At 50.6% G+C, this 17,394-nt stretch overlaps 5 protein-coding genes across 5 annotated transcripts; 1 reads left to right on the top strand and 4 right to left on the bottom strand.

Annotated features, from left to right (window-relative positions):
* Positions 1 to 169: 169 nt before the first annotated feature.
* On the bottom strand, positions 170 to 1,264 carry An07g02910 (hypothetical protein; the record flags this gene model as incomplete). Its single annotated transcript, XM_059748320.1, has 6 exons — positions 170 to 316; positions 489 to 686; positions 843 to 883; positions 940 to 995; positions 1,058 to 1,098; positions 1,241 to 1,264. 6 exons carry the CDS (start codon positions 1,262 to 1,264, stop codon positions 170 to 172), a joined length of 507 nt encoding a protein of 168 aa, XP_059606644.1.
* A 243-nt stretch (positions 1,265 to 1,507) lies between these two features.
* On the bottom strand, positions 1,508 to 3,555 carry An07g02900 (uncharacterized protein; the record flags this gene model as incomplete). The annotated part of the gene is made up of 6 exons (XM_059748319.1): positions 1,508 to 1,806; positions 1,856 to 2,117; positions 2,164 to 2,777; positions 2,835 to 3,381; positions 3,419 to 3,465; positions 3,528 to 3,555. The coding sequence occupies 6 exons, from the start codon at positions 3,553 to 3,555 to the stop codon at positions 1,508 to 1,510; spliced, it is 1,797 nt and encodes a 598-aa protein (XP_059606643.1).
* Positions 3,556 to 3,971: 416 nt separating this feature from the next.
* Positions 3,972 to 5,309, top strand: An07g02890 (uncharacterized protein; the record flags this gene model as incomplete). The annotated part of the gene is made up of 3 exons (XM_059748318.1): positions 3,972 to 4,654; positions 4,712 to 4,833; positions 4,897 to 5,309. 3 exons carry the CDS (start codon positions 3,972 to 3,974, stop codon positions 5,307 to 5,309), a joined length of 1,218 nt encoding a protein of 405 aa, XP_059606642.1.
* Positions 5,310 to 7,555: 2,246 nt separating this feature from the next.
* Positions 7,556 to 9,876, bottom strand: An07g02880 (uncharacterized protein; the record flags this gene model as incomplete). The annotated part of the gene is made up of 4 exons (XM_001391334.3): positions 7,556 to 8,379; positions 8,438 to 9,066; positions 9,126 to 9,696; positions 9,765 to 9,876. 4 exons carry the CDS (start codon positions 9,874 to 9,876, stop codon positions 7,556 to 7,558), a joined length of 2,136 nt encoding a protein of 711 aa, XP_001391371.3.
* Positions 9,877 to 12,095: 2,219 nt separating this feature from the next.
* Positions 12,096 to 15,848, bottom strand: An07g02870 (uncharacterized protein; the record flags this gene model as incomplete). Its single annotated transcript, XM_001391333.3, has 3 exons — positions 12,096 to 12,331; positions 12,389 to 14,641; positions 14,696 to 15,848. The coding sequence occupies 3 exons, from the start codon at positions 15,846 to 15,848 to the stop codon at positions 12,096 to 12,098; spliced, it is 3,642 nt and encodes a 1,213-aa protein (XP_001391370.1).
* Positions 15,849 to 17,394: the final 1,546 nt, after the last annotated feature.

Genomic DNA, 17,394 nt, shown 5'->3' with positions numbered 1-17,394 from the left:
TGACACTAGTATACTTTCATCTCACGATTTTGGGACAAGCCATCAAACTATCTAATACAATCTCGAATCAACCAGCCAAAACCACAGCTCAAGCATCACCGTGACGGTCAGACTATATACCCAAGCAACCAGTTACAGAAACAAGCACCCGGACTCATCGACCGTGACCTTAGGCGTTCTGCACCCCCTCAGGAATATTGAAACAATCAGTCTTCTCCAACTTATCATTAAAATCAATGTTATAAAGACTGTCCAGTCCAGGAGCATTAAAAAACTTTTGTTTAAGAGGCGATGAAGATACTCTCACATTCCCATCCTTGTCTATGTTAGCTTACTTGCAAGATTATTAATTCTTCAAAACTTACTCCATCAGATAGCATCGCACACCATCAGGAATCTTGATAGACGAAAACTGGTCCGTCCTTCTTAAGATTAGACATGTTGTTCTTTATTCTTAGCGGGTTATATATCTCGCAAGGTTGACTTACAAAGAAGTCGGGCTGGAACTGGTCGAGACTATAGCAGCCTATATGATCCGCGGGGATTTGGACACTGTCTCCCTCGTAAAGTATATGTCTTTGTAAAGAGTAACCCGCATATACCATCAGTAATGAGTATAATAAATTTGTGTGGCATGGGGTTAATACCATTGGGGTATCTGCCAAGGTACATGGCAGCGAAAAGTACTAGAAAAACAAAAGCGTGTGCTAGTCAGACCATCTTGGCTGGTAGTATATAGTCACGGCTTATTCAAGTCAAGTATCAGTTGAAGTGGTAGAGACTGCAATGAAATCGAGAGAGTTGGCTTGCAGTTAGTACATGGTTGGTGGTTGAATAACTACCTCCTTATGCAATAAATCCAAGACGATGAAATTTACTGTATCTATATGAATATGAACAAGCATGTTCTAATATCCAATCATTGAAATATCTTTGTACGTTGTGCAACCTGCCTTCTATCCCTTGTCACTTCAGCTTCGCCCCCGAATTCCTGTCTAGCACAGATAGCCAGTCATCGAAAGCCTATGAAAGACTATCTGACATGCCTTCTACATACTCCTGCCACTTCAGCTTCGCCACAAATTCTGGTCCAGCATGCTTAATTTTACGGTAGATGTATACTAGACACTATTAGATGAACTCGAGGTTGTGATAGTGATGGTGATGTGATGGTTTACTGCGAACTCGTAAACGTGTGGTATGCGAATGTTTCGAATGATTTACGGTGGTATTCAAGTACCTCCAAAGCATCTACCTGAAGCATGTCAAGATCCAAGTTCATTCGCTATGGTACATCGTAACCCCTACAGTACTAGAGAGCGCATCTCAACCACCACTGTCTCACTCCCCCTTCTCCATAACTTAACTTCCAGTACAGATTGTTGCATCGCCTGCCCCAGGCATCGTCGGCCTTGATCAATTACGCGTCATGAAGTGGCAATGAAAGAGAACAAAGGAGATAGATGATATAAAGAAAAAAATGGGATATGTGTATAGACCGTCCATCCTACATTACCATGCGTTGACGTCGAAGTTTTCCTGCACAAGTTAGCAAGTCTAAGCCAGATTTCTGAATCAGGATGGAGGATCTCACCTCGGAAAAGTAGGTTGTAACCACAGTCCGGTCCGAGAACTTCCTGCCCGCAAGCGCCTTCAAAGCATTCGTTGTCGATTCGACCGTGTCAAACTTGACGAAAATCTTGCCCACACCCGGCGACTGTCGGCTGCCGCCTGTCGGACGGGGTACCTTCAGCTCAACTACAGTGCCGTACTTGGAGCATTCGTCGCGTACGTCATCGCAGATTTCTGTTCTGTTAGTCAATAGGCTCCTACTCATGCATACAGGCACACTTACCGTCATAATCTTCAGGGTCCATCAACTCCTCCGGTGTCACCATGTTGAGCAACTGCAGGACGCGGCTGGTCTCCAGGTCCTGGGATGTCGTCTTGGCGAACATCGACATCGCATTGACGCCCATGTCAAGGCCTGCAGCCTGGGTCATTCCGATACTGGCGCGCACAACCTTGAGGTGCCTGTCACCCAGCTCCATTCCATTGAGGCCTTCCACCGCGATGGTTGTTGCCGAAGGATCGGCATACTCGCAGAACGCAATGCCCTATTCATGTCAGTACACTTCCAGGAGTCATTTGATAGGAACCTACCCTAGACTCCTCCGTAGAACTGTCCTTCACCAAAACAAACGACTTAAGTTCTCCGAACGACTTCAGAAGCATTGTTACCGGCTCTTCGGGGATGTAGTGGGGAATGTTGGACACGCAGATCTTGTTGGGAGAGTCAGGCACCTCGTTCAGCAGCACGCCTTCCTGGTATTCCTGCTCTGCTCCACCAGGGACAATGTAATCCTTGGGTCGCCGAACTTCCAAGCCCTGAGCGGCACCATTAGCGGCACCGTTGCCAGCAGCTTCGTGTTCTTCCATCGCTATTCCGTCGAAAGCAAGTGCAACCGTAGCGTCATTGGGCGACTTGAATTCGAGCAGGGCGAAAGTATGGTCTTGGGCCACCTGGGCCGAGATACAAGGATCCACACTCTGGATAACATTGAGACCGTTGAGTTGGACGTTGAAGAAGGCCAAAAGGGTCTCGCCGGTGACACTTTCGGGAATGTTGTAGACAAAGAGACGCTTGGCCTGGCGAGAGTTGGAAGGCTTGAGGGTAGACGTGTCCGCGTTGCCACCTGCGGGCTGGTTCATGAACGCTTGAAGGCGGCTGGGGTCCATCGGCTGCTGTCGGGGGGCTCCAGGGAGAGGGAACATGCCTGTGAAAGATCACATTAGACTACAAAGATACCAAACGAAAAGACAATTTGTCTTACCTGACAGCTTCGCCTGCTCAGCAGTAACATTCTCATAGCCCGGAGGCTTGATATCCCACTGCGTCAAGCGGCGTTTCCGATCCAATACCGACACGATATCTGTGAGGTCGGGTGTGGCCTCTCTCTTTCGAGGAGGCGACGCACTCCGTCTCCGCTCCCCTCGCTCGCCGCGTTCGCGATCTCCACGCCCTCCACGCTCTCCACGCTCCCCACGCTCACGCTCGCGGTCACCCCTGCCTTCCCGTCGGGGTCTATCCTCGAACAGATCTCTGTCTCCCCTTTCGCGGCGGGAAGGTCTATCTTCGTACTCTCTGCGCCGGCGATCACCGCGATCACCGCGGTCGCCGCGATCCCGATCCCATTCCCGGTCATCTCTGCGGCTAGAATAACGGTCCTCGCGTTCTCTGGCGCGGTAGTCGCGGCTGGACGAATACGAATCTACCTCATATTCGCGTCGGGAGCTTCTGGAACTGTAGTGGGGGGACCTCGACCGTCTTCTCTCTCCTCTCTCTGCTCTGTCGCCGCCGCGCTCGCGACGCTCTTCGCGCTATCGTTTCACTCCAGTTAGCTCGGGGCAGACACACCCTTGGTCGAATTTCACTCACGTAGTAGTCTCTAGGGCGACCAGAATCTGCGACATTTCTGTTAGCCACCCTACTCGGTAGTAAATGGTATGGTGACGATAAAGCTTACCTCTGGACGTGTACGTATCGCCGTTCATACTGAAAGCTCCGGCAATATTTCTTTGGCTCTTATTTTCCCGTTCCACGTGACGAAAGGGATGGACAGCGAATAATTGTCGGAGAGAGATCCAACACGATCAGACACTCCGAAAGGCAAGCTCGATGGCAGCGAAGGATAGAAGCAGGGTGATCGGGGAGAAAGTAAGAGCTGCGCTGGAGGGAAAACTCGCAGGTGACGATCGGCGACACTCCCGTCCGAATTGGTTAGCGCCTCCTGTCTGCGGAGACCTGACCGCCTGCTGTGTCGGCCAATCTTCCTGGCAGAATCAACTTATCGCGATTTATCGTGCTTTCACATTCGCCTTCCTCAGCGACAAGCTGATAGATTCTCAATTCACTCGCGTAATGACTGTCGGCGCCTTTTCAGAATGGCGCAAGTTGCCGGTGAGCCTCAATGAGCTCTGCATCAACACCACCCTCCGCTGTGGTCAATCTTTTCGGTAACAATAACCGCAAGTACCCTCCTCGTCTTCCCCGGACATGCAATCTAACCAAACTCCCTATCATCTACAGATGGCACAATGTCCCCGACACAGACGAATGGCGCTGCGTTCTCCACGGCCGTCTCCTCTCTCTAAAACAAGACCCAACTCACCTCTACTACCGAACCTACCGCACTGCCCAATCCCCCAAACCCAAAATAAATGACGACGACACCACCCTCTCCCTCCTAACCCACTACTTCAACCTCTCCGCCAACCTCACCTCCCTCTACACCGAATGGTCCGCCCAAGACCCCAATTTCCGCAAGAAAGCCCCCCAATTCACCGGCATCCGCATCCTGCGCCAAGATGCCTGGGAAGCCCTGATCTCCTTCATCTGCAGCAGCAACAACAATATCGCGCGCATCTCGCAGATGGTCGAGAAGCTCTGCCTAAACTACGGTCCCTTCATTGCGTCCATCAATGGCCGCGCCTATCACGGTTTCCCGGCTCCGGATGCCCTCACCGCTCACGACGTGGAGGGTAAGCTGCGCGGCTTGGGGTTCGGGTACCGTGCCAAATATATCTATCAGACGGCAGTGATGGTGGCCAAGGAGCGAGAGAGCGGGTGGTTGGATTCGTTATGTAACCCAGAGTGTCCGGCTTGGGGGGTGGAAGCTGCACCGGCGGGTGAGATGAAGCCCGAGGGGAGGGAAGGGTATCGGGAGGCGCATGAGAAGTTGCTTGAGTTGCAGGGGGTTGGGCCGAAGGTCGCTGATTGCGTGTGCTTGATGGGGCTGGGATGGGGGGAGGCAGTTCCGGTTGATACGCATGGTTTGTTACCTCGGTTGATCCCTTTGTCACGTCACATTTGATTGCTAATGGTCTTTGGTTTAGTCTGGCAAATCGCGCAGAGAGACTACAAGTTTGGAAAGGGCGGTAATAAGTCCCTGACGAAGGTTACTTATGATGCCGTGGGAAACCATTTCCGCAAGCTCTGGGGCAAAGAAGCGGGGTGGGCGCATAGTGTGCTGTTCACGGCTGATCTGAGGACCTTTTCGGATCGATTGGCTGCTACTACGTCGAAGAAGGTGGATGTGAAGGTAGAGAAGGATGACAAGGAGGGTGTCGAGGTGGAGACAAAGGTCACCACGGCGATTGCGGTGCCTACCAAGAGACCTATAGATGAGGAGGGGGTGAAGGCTGAAGAAGAAGATGAAACTAAAGAGAAGGAGAAGCTGAACACCATCGTACAAGCTTCACAGACAACGACGGCAAGGAGGATGTCGAAGCGACTTCGCAAGAAATGATTTTTATACCCTGTATAATACCACCACTCTTACTTAATATCATCATAGACCATACTCCAATTCAAATCCATGCTACATGCTATACCCATCCTCTTTACCACTGATCGCAACCCAAAACCAGAAAAGAAACTCGACTGCAGCAGAAGTGTGGACCAATCTACAATGTCTCAGTACACAGTCAAAAGTCCCAAATGAAACAACATCAACCAAGTTCCCCCAAAGGCAAACAGTAAGTACTAAGTCGTATCTATAGTTGATTCCCATAATACACGTGACAACACAACCACCACACTGTCTCAGGTACTTGCATTTACCCCTCACCACATAAAACAAACCGAACCCACCAAGGATCATCAAGCAACCCGAACCGGCTCCTTGAATTCTTGGATGGTGTTGCAAGATGCCTACTATTACTACTAGTAGTTCTACTGCTTCGGATTACTCCTTTGGGCTATCCGACAGATTCGGATGTGGATATCTACGGGAGGTATGGATTTCCCGTCTGGGGAATCTGATTACTAAAAAAAAATGGATTACGGAGTAGGTACGGAGTAGTTGGTTAGGTTATAGTCTACAGTATTGAGTTCAGATAATTAAGGATAGGTAGGGCACCGGTAACTATTAGGATCATCCCGCTCACCCGAAAGCAACCAGGATTACTACTTGGTCTACTGAGCAAGTACTCCGTAGGTTAAAGTGTGCAGAATCAAATTAATATCGCAACTGCTGCAGAATACAAGGTATCTACTCCGTGACTATCTAGTAAGGCAAGTAGGCCAACAACTAAGCTACACTAAGCCAACAACCTACTCCACAAGGCCAGCGAATCAGTCCCCTTGACACAGGAAACCAAGCCAGCTAGCTTAGCCGGTCGGAACACTTTCCTGCACGCCGGGTATAATCGGTGATACTTCTTACTTGGTAGTTAAATCGTGACGATATCAACAAGAATAATTTCTACCTTGTTGTGTAGTATGGGGTACGGAAAGTAGATCAATAGGGTTGCGGTGAGAATCGGGATGGTCGGAACTGAAGAGAGAGTGTGTGTACCTGTTCCACACACCATTCCCTTGTATATCTGCAAGATGATGAGCGGAGGAGGAAGAGGGGAAAAAGTGGGCAAGGGCCGCAACGCAACCAAGGAACAAGGCGAAGATCATTCACGATAATGACGATAGATGTCTGAACTTTGAATTAAGAGCAAAAAAAAAGGAAGAGGGTCGCGGGGCAAATTGATGGTCGGTTAACCTTCCGTGACGACCATGGCGATCATTAACAGGCCTGAAGGTGTTGCCGATATGTGTGCAGAATTTCACAAGGAAAATCCACACCTGATAGGACAATGAGTCGATGGAAGGGAGGTGTGGATGGATGGTCGGTTGTTTTCGATCTCCAGTTTTCGAGGGGTATGAAGCTCCAATGATGTGGTGTGATGGAGAGGGAGAGCTTAGTTCTCCGTGGTGGGAAGAGGAAAGTGAGCGACTCCATCAGGAGGCGGGAAGCTGAACGGCGGCACGTGCATCCCGATGTTGCAGCTGCCAGATGTGGAAGGTGCAGGCAACTCTGCCGAGTGTCTGACGGCGAATCAATTTCCAGGCGCAAATTTCGAGGCTCAGGGCCCTCGGCCTCTTTCTTAGCTACTTTTCTTCTGCTGCCCACCTCTGCGCTCGAGCTTCTTCCCGTCTTCCTACTCCTAGGTTGGCTGTGTCCTTATGGGCTAGAGGGGTCATATTGTCTCGATGGCTACTCCGTACTAACCGCCAACATGTGGCTTGGAAACAGACTCATGATACAAGAAGGAAAACACATATCCACGATGTGAAAAGAAGTCATAATAGTGAGTGAGTGAGAGGTGCCTCGTTCTTGCCTCCTCCCTGGCATTAGCATTCATGCAGTTTCTGGGTACAACGGTATGGGTTCAAATCACAAAACACATTGGTATCATTCAAAATCAACAGGCTGATTCTCAAAACAGATGCGCATATATGCAACCCATTCCGGGTTGGCCTGCCTGGGACAGGCTGGATTATGTCTCAGGTCCTAGGCGGCGGTCGATGTAGCAGGTCCGCATATTTACAAGTCCCGCTGGCGTCGACTTGAAATGACTCGTTCCACTTGAATGGACGGTGATGGCGAGAATCGCGAGGCCTGAAGCAAGTATGCTTAGGTGTGGCTCATGACTCGTTGAAACGAATGTCTCAGAGACGAGCACCATTACTCATGGCATTGTCTTGCCTCTTGAGGCCTCACGGGACGCTCGCATTCGCAGCATCCTCGTTCCAGCCCCATTCTCTGAGCAACTGGTTTACACGATACTCGGTTGCCCAGCCGAGTTCCGCTTCGATTCCATGAAGCAAAGCAAGGACTGTCCGCCGTTCTCCGGGTTCCGTCAGGCACTGACCACTAACAAACAGCGGCTGGAGGGAATTGATGCGGACCGCGCCAGTTGGACAAGCCAACGCAATCCCCACAATTTCCCGGCTGTGAAATCGAATATCACTCTCGATCGAGCGATATGAATTAAGCCTATCAGCGATGGTGCTCCTTCTGCTGGTGGACTCATGTGGCTTATTTATGAGAAGGAGGATACGAGCCATATGATAATGCTGCATCGCCGAGGAGCACAGGGGTAAGCTATACCATATTTCGGACAGCGAGCCAGCGTCAAACTTCGGGTTATCCTTATTCTGAGGTAATTTGGACAGGTCAACCCGGGCACACGGCTGGAACGTCTCAGGAAGTCCATTGTACCAGGCATCGAGCTCAGCTTCCAGGCGGTACCATCGCTCCAGCAAAACCTGCTGCGAAAGGCCCAGAGGACCCGTCCCCATCGAGCCAGGGTGGTTCAACTGGACGTTATCACCGGCATTGATAAAGTTAACGATCTTTGAGAGAATCCAAACGAGACCATTCGAAACCAGATCTTCCTTTATGGGTTCTTCGCCGTCTGGATAGCCTATTGCAGTCGCATTACTGGAGCGTACAAAGCCCATGTTGTCGATTTGGAGACCCGCCTCAGTCCACAAAACCAGATCGTCCGTGTTCAACCTTGTCTGGCTCTCATTGATGACTATGAAACCCAGTTAGCACATTTAAGGGCGTTTGTTGCAGGTCATAAATGCACTCACAGGCAGCTAGGTAGTCTTGTCGTGCAAAGTTCCAGAAGGTCGCCTTTCTCGCCTTCGAGAGCCCCGGAACCTTGGTTTGTTGCAACGCTGTTCCCCCGGGGGAATGGCGCTGTTCGACTGGCATCATTCCTACCTCCGCTACATCCAACAAGGACTTCACGCCGCTCAGGTGACGATTCCACGCCGGACCTGTGGCATCTAAAAACTCATATACAGATAGTATGGCTGTGGCAGCAAGAATTTCATCTGAATGGACCCCTTTCGAGAACCGACTGTCCGAGTAACGGCGGCGGCGTTTGCGAGGGTTTTCTTGGTCTTCGCACAACTCAGCAGCCTGCCACTGCCCAAACGCCTCTGGGGTACTCAGCGGCGGAGGTCCTTTATCAGGTTGCAATTCTTTCATTAGGAGTTGGATGGCCTTTTCATAATACTTGGCGCCAGACCAGGACCAATCTACGTTGTTGGAGAGATGCCTAGAATAGACACCACCGGTTGTCACCTGTGTTCCCTTAACACGACCCAGTTGCTTCGCAGCATACGCACAGGCGGCGTATTTCAACAATGGATTTCGGAGAGCTCTAACCGGCACGGACGATGCGAAATAGGTTCCTAAATCGAACAGATCCATCCTATCATCCATCTCATCAACAATGTTCAGCCGGGTGGTGGTGGTGGTTTGGTGACCTACCAAAGTCCTGGTGCCTCTGAAAAATGTCTTAGGAGATATGCAACCTCGTGGTCCGTTTCTGCGGGTGCCTCCGACTTCGAATCGGCCGACGTGGCTCGCGGCACTGGTGGCCTGGCGGTCAATGATGAGCTCCTACGCTCTGGTGCATGCTGAAGACTGGGATCCACAGGCGGAGACCGTGATTGTGAAGGATTAAGAAGAAAGTTGATATTATTATTATTGGTATTGTTGGAGGACATCGAGAGAGAGGGAGAGATCTGAGGTGCGATGACGCCGCGCATCTGGCTTGGAGTATCTGAAGATGCTGTAGATGGGACATTATTATAAGGTATGCTGTGGTCTGTTGACGGGATGGACTGTTGATCAATGCTCAAGGGAGGATAAGAAAGGCGATCGGTGGTTGCCACCGTGGAAAGGGTCTCCAAGCCATGGGTCTCGCCGTCAGCGGACGACGTGCGCTGAGCACTCCAAGCACGCGCATGAGAGTTTGCGGCCAAAATGGCGGCTTCGGACTCTCCCAGGGCAGCTTCAAGGTCTTCCGCATAAGGATCCGAGTTATCGACGAAGATGACTACAGGGAAGACAGAGCACCTGTCAGATTAACAAGACTCACAGCGGGGATGGTTTCCTTGTCCATACCATGCTTTGGGATGTCGAGCCAGACGCTGTCCTTGTCAAAGGTATTCTTATACGAGTAGAACCCCTTCAGAGTGCCACGGCCGGTGGCGGCATCGCTCAGGTCCTTGTTCATCGAGGCATTTTGCTGATGGCGGAAAACGATCCCCTCGCTGGGGCGACAAACCCTGCCGCCTTTACGACACTGTGAGCATTCGGGTTTCTGCTCGTCACCTAAGCCCAGCACCTTTTCTTAGCATCTGTAATCTCCGCCCAGCGCAGGGATGGTAAGCAAGGTTGTAGACCTACATTTGAGTTTCCGGGTACGACACGTCAGGCTGCGGTAGGTGTGGCAGAGGGCCCAACAGTCAGTGTCTTGACATGCCAGAAGCAGAAGGACAAGGTGATTGTTGCTAGGAGGTCGGGGCGGGTGTTCCCGATCTCCCAACACATATGACATGGGGAGGGAGTGATGTCTTATTGTTGGACGTACCAGCCTGTGCGGGATCGCATACCGGTTGGGACCGCTGGCAGGTGAGCTGCAGCATCCGAAAGAGCTCAGTGGGGAACCGACGATAACAACAACTCTGGGTGAGGTAAATGAGAGAGAAGTGAGCAAGTCGAGGTCAGCCAGCGAGACTGGCCCGAAAGCGCCCTAAAGTCGACTAGGCCCGACAACCGAGGCGGAGAGCGATTATCTGGGGAAAAAGAAGAGAGGGAAGGGCGCGAGAGAGAGGAAGGGAGGACGAAGGAGGCTGAACGGGGGACGATCGCAAGGCAGCAAAAGAGGCGCGAAAAGGAGAGGCGCAGAGAAAAAAGAACGGCTTCAAAGCTCACTGCATCCGCTTTTTCTGCCCTTCCTTTTTTTTCTTCCTTTTCCTTTTCCTTTTCCCATCGACCAACAGAGCGGGACGGGGGAAGAGAAAAGCAAGCAAGCGGGCGAAAAAGAAAAGCGGGGGGCCTGCCTTTAGTGTCTGTCTAGTTTAGTTTCCAGCTGGAGACTCCAAATACTCTCTGCTTGGGGGAGAGTCTGGCCCAATTCCGTTGCCCGCAGTTTTGTTGCTCCGGTGGTCTTGCGGGGAAAATTCCCAAAAGTGCCTCATGTGATCAGTTGGTGCATACCAACTCCTTAGCTAAGAAGTATCCAGTCTCCGACTCGCTTGCTCGTTTGGATCTCTAGTGTTCCGTATTTTGTCTATTTTCCCTCAAAATCTCTGTCCCTCACGCGATCATCTTCTTCTGTGGGTTGCTTACACCGTCCTTCCCTTCCCCCCCGCTTTTCAATCCTCATCCTTCCTTCTTCTCGCTTAGCTACTTAACTACAGTACACGAATAACGCACTGACATGATTTACATCGTGAAGGTAGATAGAATACTCACCAAGTATCCTATGAAAAGTAGATAAGGCTCCAGAATCGAACTAGATAAACTACTACTAGCAAGTGTCTAACCCTGCACATCTCGATCATCTTTCCCGTTCCTCCACCAATCACGTTGAGTTCTGTTTCCTTGAACCAGACCACTGTATCATATGATAGGCTTGCTATTAATACAATACATGAATAGGAAATTAAAAGTGGAGAGACAGAAAGGGACAGTAAGATACTTATTTTTACGGAGTACATGGATTAAATTTATCAGAGTTCGCTCTATTGATCCCCGGAAGAAGTAAACATAACTACTAGTGAAGAAATGGAGGAGTCTATACTCTGCATGACACCTGCAGGGCGGGGAATTATTGACTACTAAAATACCTAAAAATTGGGAGAAGTACCCGACTAAGACATTGTAAGTGTTAATGCACAAATATTGTTCATTACCGCGGACTCGCGCGGATTAACTTATGTATGTACATGTCCATCCGGTAACATGACATCCACTGCTCAGATGATGAGCGGAATGAAAGGCAGGTCTCACACCGGTCTGTAAGACACAGGGTGTGAGTGTATGGTACAATAGGTACTGAAACAAGAGATCACACTCAACGACAACGACGACAACTATAGCATGGCAAGGACTGGACGGTGCCCGGATGTGGGTCCGGGCCAGATAGAACATGCATGCGCATATAGTGCATGCACAAGGCAGATGGGGCATGAGCAAGATTTCAAGCAGAGAATAAAATCGAAAACGGGACAAAAAGCCTCCCTCTAAGTGCGAGGAGGTCGAAAAACATCATGAATCAAGAATAAAAATGAATCGGGTATATGATGGATTGTTTCCCAAGAACGCCGTTCGAGGTATCAGATGAGACTGGAATCAACATGGTGGTAGATGGTGTCAAATTATATGGTCGTTCTATGCTTTTCAGCAAGGTATTGCATCCGGGGCAGGCGAAATGCCCCTCCCTCCAAATCAGATGGCTGGTGCACCCGGGTTCGGTTGCTTGATGGAGTTGAAGAGGTACTCCGGAGGTAGCCTCCGCATGTTGGAAGGACGGTCCATTCCGACTCCTTGAGGAGCCCGCATGTACCCTTGACGACGGCGTTGGATCTTGTTGAAGATAATACCGGCTATGACGATCAAGAAAACACAGCCGAGAGCGCAACAGAACGAGATAAGGACGACGATACCATTGGACAGGTGCTTTCCTGATTAAAATGTTAGAATTCGATACTATAGTCAGATTATTGAGGAAGAGTGCATACCTCCACTGGTGTAGGGGTTCGAGTTCGCGAAAAACATGTGAGCAATGCTGCCCGGTTGGCCATCAGATGTGGAAGACAGCATGAAAGGTGTCATCGTTGTCCCGTTGTATAGGGCCGCTGAGGCGTTTCCAAAGTCCGGGAGCTGGAGCCGACCAGTGACCAGAAGCATCTGGTCATCATTCAGGTTGCTCACACCATCGTGGTTCTTGTTAATGGGAAGAACCTCGAGCCCACGAATCTCTGTTTCGTCGTCGAACATGTTCCTCACGAAACTGAAACTAGATCCGTCATAGGCGGCAAGGAAGCTGGAGCCGTTGGTATACACGCCCGCAAGCCAGAACTTGGACACCGCGGTGTTAGCCGGGGTGAAGGCAGTGATGCTTCCAGGAATGTCAGAGGTCGAAGCCCCTTCGAAAGTCTGCCAGCTCTGTTCCTTGACCGTATAGGTCGCGACTACGGACTGGTTCCCGTCGATATTGAGATCTCCGATTGCCAACAGTTCCTTACTGTTGAGCCACTTGAGCGCCAGCACGGTTCCGTTCAGACTCGCGCCTGGTCTATTCCACTGCTGGCTTTCCGTGTCCCAGTAGCAAACACCCGGGCAGGGCAGAGCCCCCGCGCTCTGAAATTGCCCTGCAACATAGATGTGGTTCGAGTTAGGGCGGGCAGCAATGGCATTCACTGTCACATCGTCGCCAAGGAACCGGGGTGGCTGGTACTGGGAAAACGTGTTGTTTTCCATGCTGTAAACCACCAGACCATTCAATTCCGAACCACTGACGCTTCCAGAAACATTTCCACCTGCGTAGAGGACGTTGTCCGAGATTGCCAACGCCAAGAACGTGGAGTTGCTGTCAATGCCTGCACCTAGACCACGGATGGTAGCGGCATTACCGTCAAGTATGGCGAGGTTATTGATCGCAGACCCGTTAGTCGCATTGGTAGTGAAGTGACCACCTAGAATCGTGAGATTGTTGCTCGAGCTCGTGTCGAAAAGACCTGTGTAGGTCTGACCGCTTGTGTTGAAATCCGTCAGCAGAGGCGCCAGACTCAGCTCGTTGTCGTAGAGGAGAGCAACAGCGCCGGCTGCAGCAAGACCACCGGAAGAGAGACTACCGGCAAGTATAGTTGCATTATCTGCCTCGGCAAAGGCTGACAATTGTCCAGCAAACTCGTACTGGCTGACATTGAGATTTTGGAGCCAGTTGTTGCGCGAAGGAACCCAGACGGCAAATCCAGAGACGTTGGTCGCCGGGCTGTCATCAAAGGGTAGCAATTGATCGAACCGGCCACTAACACCCACGATCGTCTCGTTGAGATCCAAAGAAACGTTGAGTTTGACAGCAAGGACATTGTTAACAGGGCCATTGACACCGGCGCCCAATGCTGACCACGTCTTCGAGTCGAAAGAATATGCTGCGACATAGCTCAGGCCATCGTTTCCACCATCGTGTGTATCAGTGAAATTTCCACCGACATAGAGGTTGTCGCCCAGCACCGCCATGCTAGTCACTTCAGAGTTCAATCCACCCTTAGGCATTGCGGTCGCATTGCCGTCTTGTTCAAAGTACATGATGTTCTCGATATTGGAGCTCGAGAAATTACCACCGACATATACGACGTTATCATGGCTGGCCAGGGCGTTAACGGAAGCTTCATCCTTGAGGGCCAAGCCAGCCTGATCAATCGCGGAAGCCGTGACATTCGTGGTGTCGCTCGACGGATTGTAGTCAAATAGGCCATTCAAGTTATCACTCGAATTGCCTGACACCGAGTTCGCCACGAACTGAACTAGCGACGCCACCACAGTGACATTGTTCCCTTGGCCGGATGTCGGGGTCAACTTGACACGGGGACGGAAAGAATCATCGCTGGCATCCACATGGCCGGTATAGATGGTGTCGTACTTTTCATACAAGTTGGTTTGGTAGATAAGCGTCTGGATAGGTTCGTCGGTATCGCTGGTAGGAGTGACTGTCACATTGACGATGCCACGAGAATCACAGGTGCTATCCTGCTCGCAACCGGGTGTGTACAGCTTAATGGAATAGTTTCCGGACAGCTTGACATCGGGTTCGAACACTACTGAAGCACTGGTTGCATTTGATTCTGTCACCTGCGTGGTCAAGTATTCGGACGAGCTCTGGCCGGACGGTGCGACAGACCACGACCCCGTGCGAGTTGACTTAGACGGATAATCGGAACCAGAACAGGTCGGTTCGTTGAAGGCATTCATGGCGTATGCATAAATGTCTGATAGCCATTAGATTTCACGTTCAGCATAAGGAAAGAGAGATGATAACTCACTGGTCTCGAACAATTCAATCCCGTTCAGACCGGCACCCTTGCCGTACCAGTCCTGGATCTCGATCTGAAATCCACTCATGCCAACACTGTTGACGAAACGGAACTCGCGATACTTCTCCGATGTGCTGTTTGAAAGGGAGCAAGACTGATCACAGTGAACGTCCTTGCCGGTGTTGGGGTCGGTATACGTCAAGTTCATAATTCCATTGTCTGGAAGTCTCCTGAACAGGAACGTTTTCGTGCCGCGTCCCTCATAATGAGTGTTGTACAGTCTAAATTTGGTAGGGTAATATTCGAATCCCATCATGGCGCGCCAGTACCCTGGGGAATAATCCTCTAATAGCCAAGTCTTGCCTTCGCCATCGTCGCCGCTCGTCTGACATATGATGTTACGAGGACTGATATAGCCGCTTGTCGATGATTCTGCGTCGGAAGTAATCGTAGCGTTCTCGAGGTTTATCACCTGCAGTCCTTTCTCGGATGACGTAGAGTTGCCGATGCCGTCAAAAGAACCGCCCCAAATGATATGGCCATTGCTATCTTTCATGATCGAGTTGACGGGCCCGTTCAGGCCTCCAAACGTCAAGTTCAACCAGCCTTCGTCTCCGACCCAGGCCACCGCGTTCGTGATATTGTAGTATGTGAAGTTTCCTCCGACATAAACACTGTTCGTTTCCTGGTCGCAAAGTAAGGCTGATACCGAGCCCGACAAACCTGACAACGCTGTCACCTTGTTCGAGTCCGGATTGTACAGCGCAACACCTTCCGAGTCGACCCCTCCCAGGCGGGTGAAGTTGCCTCCGACGAAAATACCCGAGAATGTTCCGTCTTTCTTCGTGAAGGGGCACATCGCACGAATATGGGCGTTGGACGACTCGAGTGACGTGAGAATTCCGTTCGGGAGAGGGGTGAGAAGGGATTGCGCATTGTCATCTTCGGTCGCGGTGTCGGACTGTTCGGTGTATTGATAGAGGGAAATGGCATCGAAGTCTCCTGTAAAAGCGATTTGGCCCAACGGCGACAGATCTAACTCGGGCTCTGAGACGGATTGAAAGGTGAGTGCGTAAGCGGGGGTCGACTGGAGAATATAGCCAAGGCGGAGGACGGTCGACAAGCCAGCCGTCGCAGGCCCAAACAGTGAGGGTGCCCTCATTGTTTAGGTTCGCGACGACAGGCCAAAGAAAGGTTGAAGGCCAGGGATTGAAGAAAGGGAATTGAAATCGAAAACAAATTGTCTGAACCCGAGTAAGGCGTTTGAAAGAGATCGGGTAGAATTGAGTAAAAGAAAGACGGTGGTTTTCCTAATAGGAGGCTGAGCTACCAGCACGAGGAACACGAGAAAAGGAGTGGTCGGGCCCAGAAAACATTAATAGACGAAGGTGTAGAAGAACAAAAAAAGAAAGGAACGCAAAAAAGAGATAAGGAACGAATGTGATCTCAGGCAGAGATAGCCCGATAGTACAGGAATGGCCACAGCCAGGTGAAAATTAATTAACGAATGACTGGGAGAAGAAGTTGGATGGAGCGAACGAGTGACATGGCCGGCAGGGGCTTGTTTGTTCCCAGAAGATGCTGGTCGGTGGTAAGTACTTAGTGGTTTTTCAGGTACCATCATTTCCCGCCCGGTCATTGCCCATTTGGCTGCGTTCCGGGTTCCACCAGCTGCGCAGTCAGCAGCTCTCGATGGCTCGTTTGTGAGGGGGCCCTCGGGATGCTCATCGGCCCGGGAAGGTGAAACGCAACATTACTCGCTCGCTAGAGGATCCATTGTTGCGTATGAGCCACGGAATGGAGCTACTTTGGGAGCCAGTTTGTGTCCACCGCAAAGTGGGGGCGCCCTCAATTACGGGCTTCATGCCATTTACTTCCTGTACTATCGAGTGGTCACATCATTATTGGTATTTGCATAACCCTTCAACTCTCCGATCAGGTTGGAAAGGATGCTAATGGAATGGCTCTAGACTACCACCATCAGGGAAGAGGCTGGTTTGATCATCTCCGCAGGATCATTACTTGCGCCTCCGAACCAGAGATACCTTGCAGCCGGTGGGATTACCTATTATTAGGTGATCTTCTCCATTCACCCCACCCCTAGTATTGGACGCTGTCATAACGACGGTAATGACGGGCAGCATCGGGAGACTGGGGTGAAATAAGAAGTCTAGAGGTCCTCATTTCACAGACGTCAGCTCAGGATCAATGCATTTTACCTGATTGAAATCGTCCTTACTGGCGGTGTACTATGCTGCAAGAGTCGCATGAACAGGTTACGGAAGTCTAACTCTATATGCCCACAGCAGGAGCTACATTAGGTTTATCTAACACGATACACCTACATGCAGCTACATCGTGTTTATTTTGATCTGCTCTGTACTAGACTCGAGCAATTCCTTCTCATTATCGCCCAGAGGCAGCCATCTCATACTCTCAGGTATAGAATCACGAGTCTTGGGCACTCACCGACAGTATTCATCTCCTCCTCCTAAACCATAATCAAAAGCTGCATCAGATGATATTAGCGTATAGGCCCCAGGATTTCTGCATAGTACCAGATATCACACCCGGCACAGACAGTGCTGTGTGGGTTGGCCTTCCTTTCTCCTTGCTACGGGGATGGATTCGTAATATCCTTTCTTGTATAGAATACAAGAAATTTATATTGTGAGTTGTTATTTGTTTTCTCGGTGCGCTTTCAGGTT

Source organism: Aspergillus niger (genome assembly GCF_000002855.4).
Source record: "Aspergillus niger supercontig An07".
NCBI classification, from domain to species: Eukaryota; Fungi; Ascomycota; class Eurotiomycetes; order Eurotiales; family Aspergillaceae; genus Aspergillus; species Aspergillus niger.
Note: the sequence above shows the minus strand (reverse complement) of the source record. Positions and strands in the feature narration are given on the sequence as shown.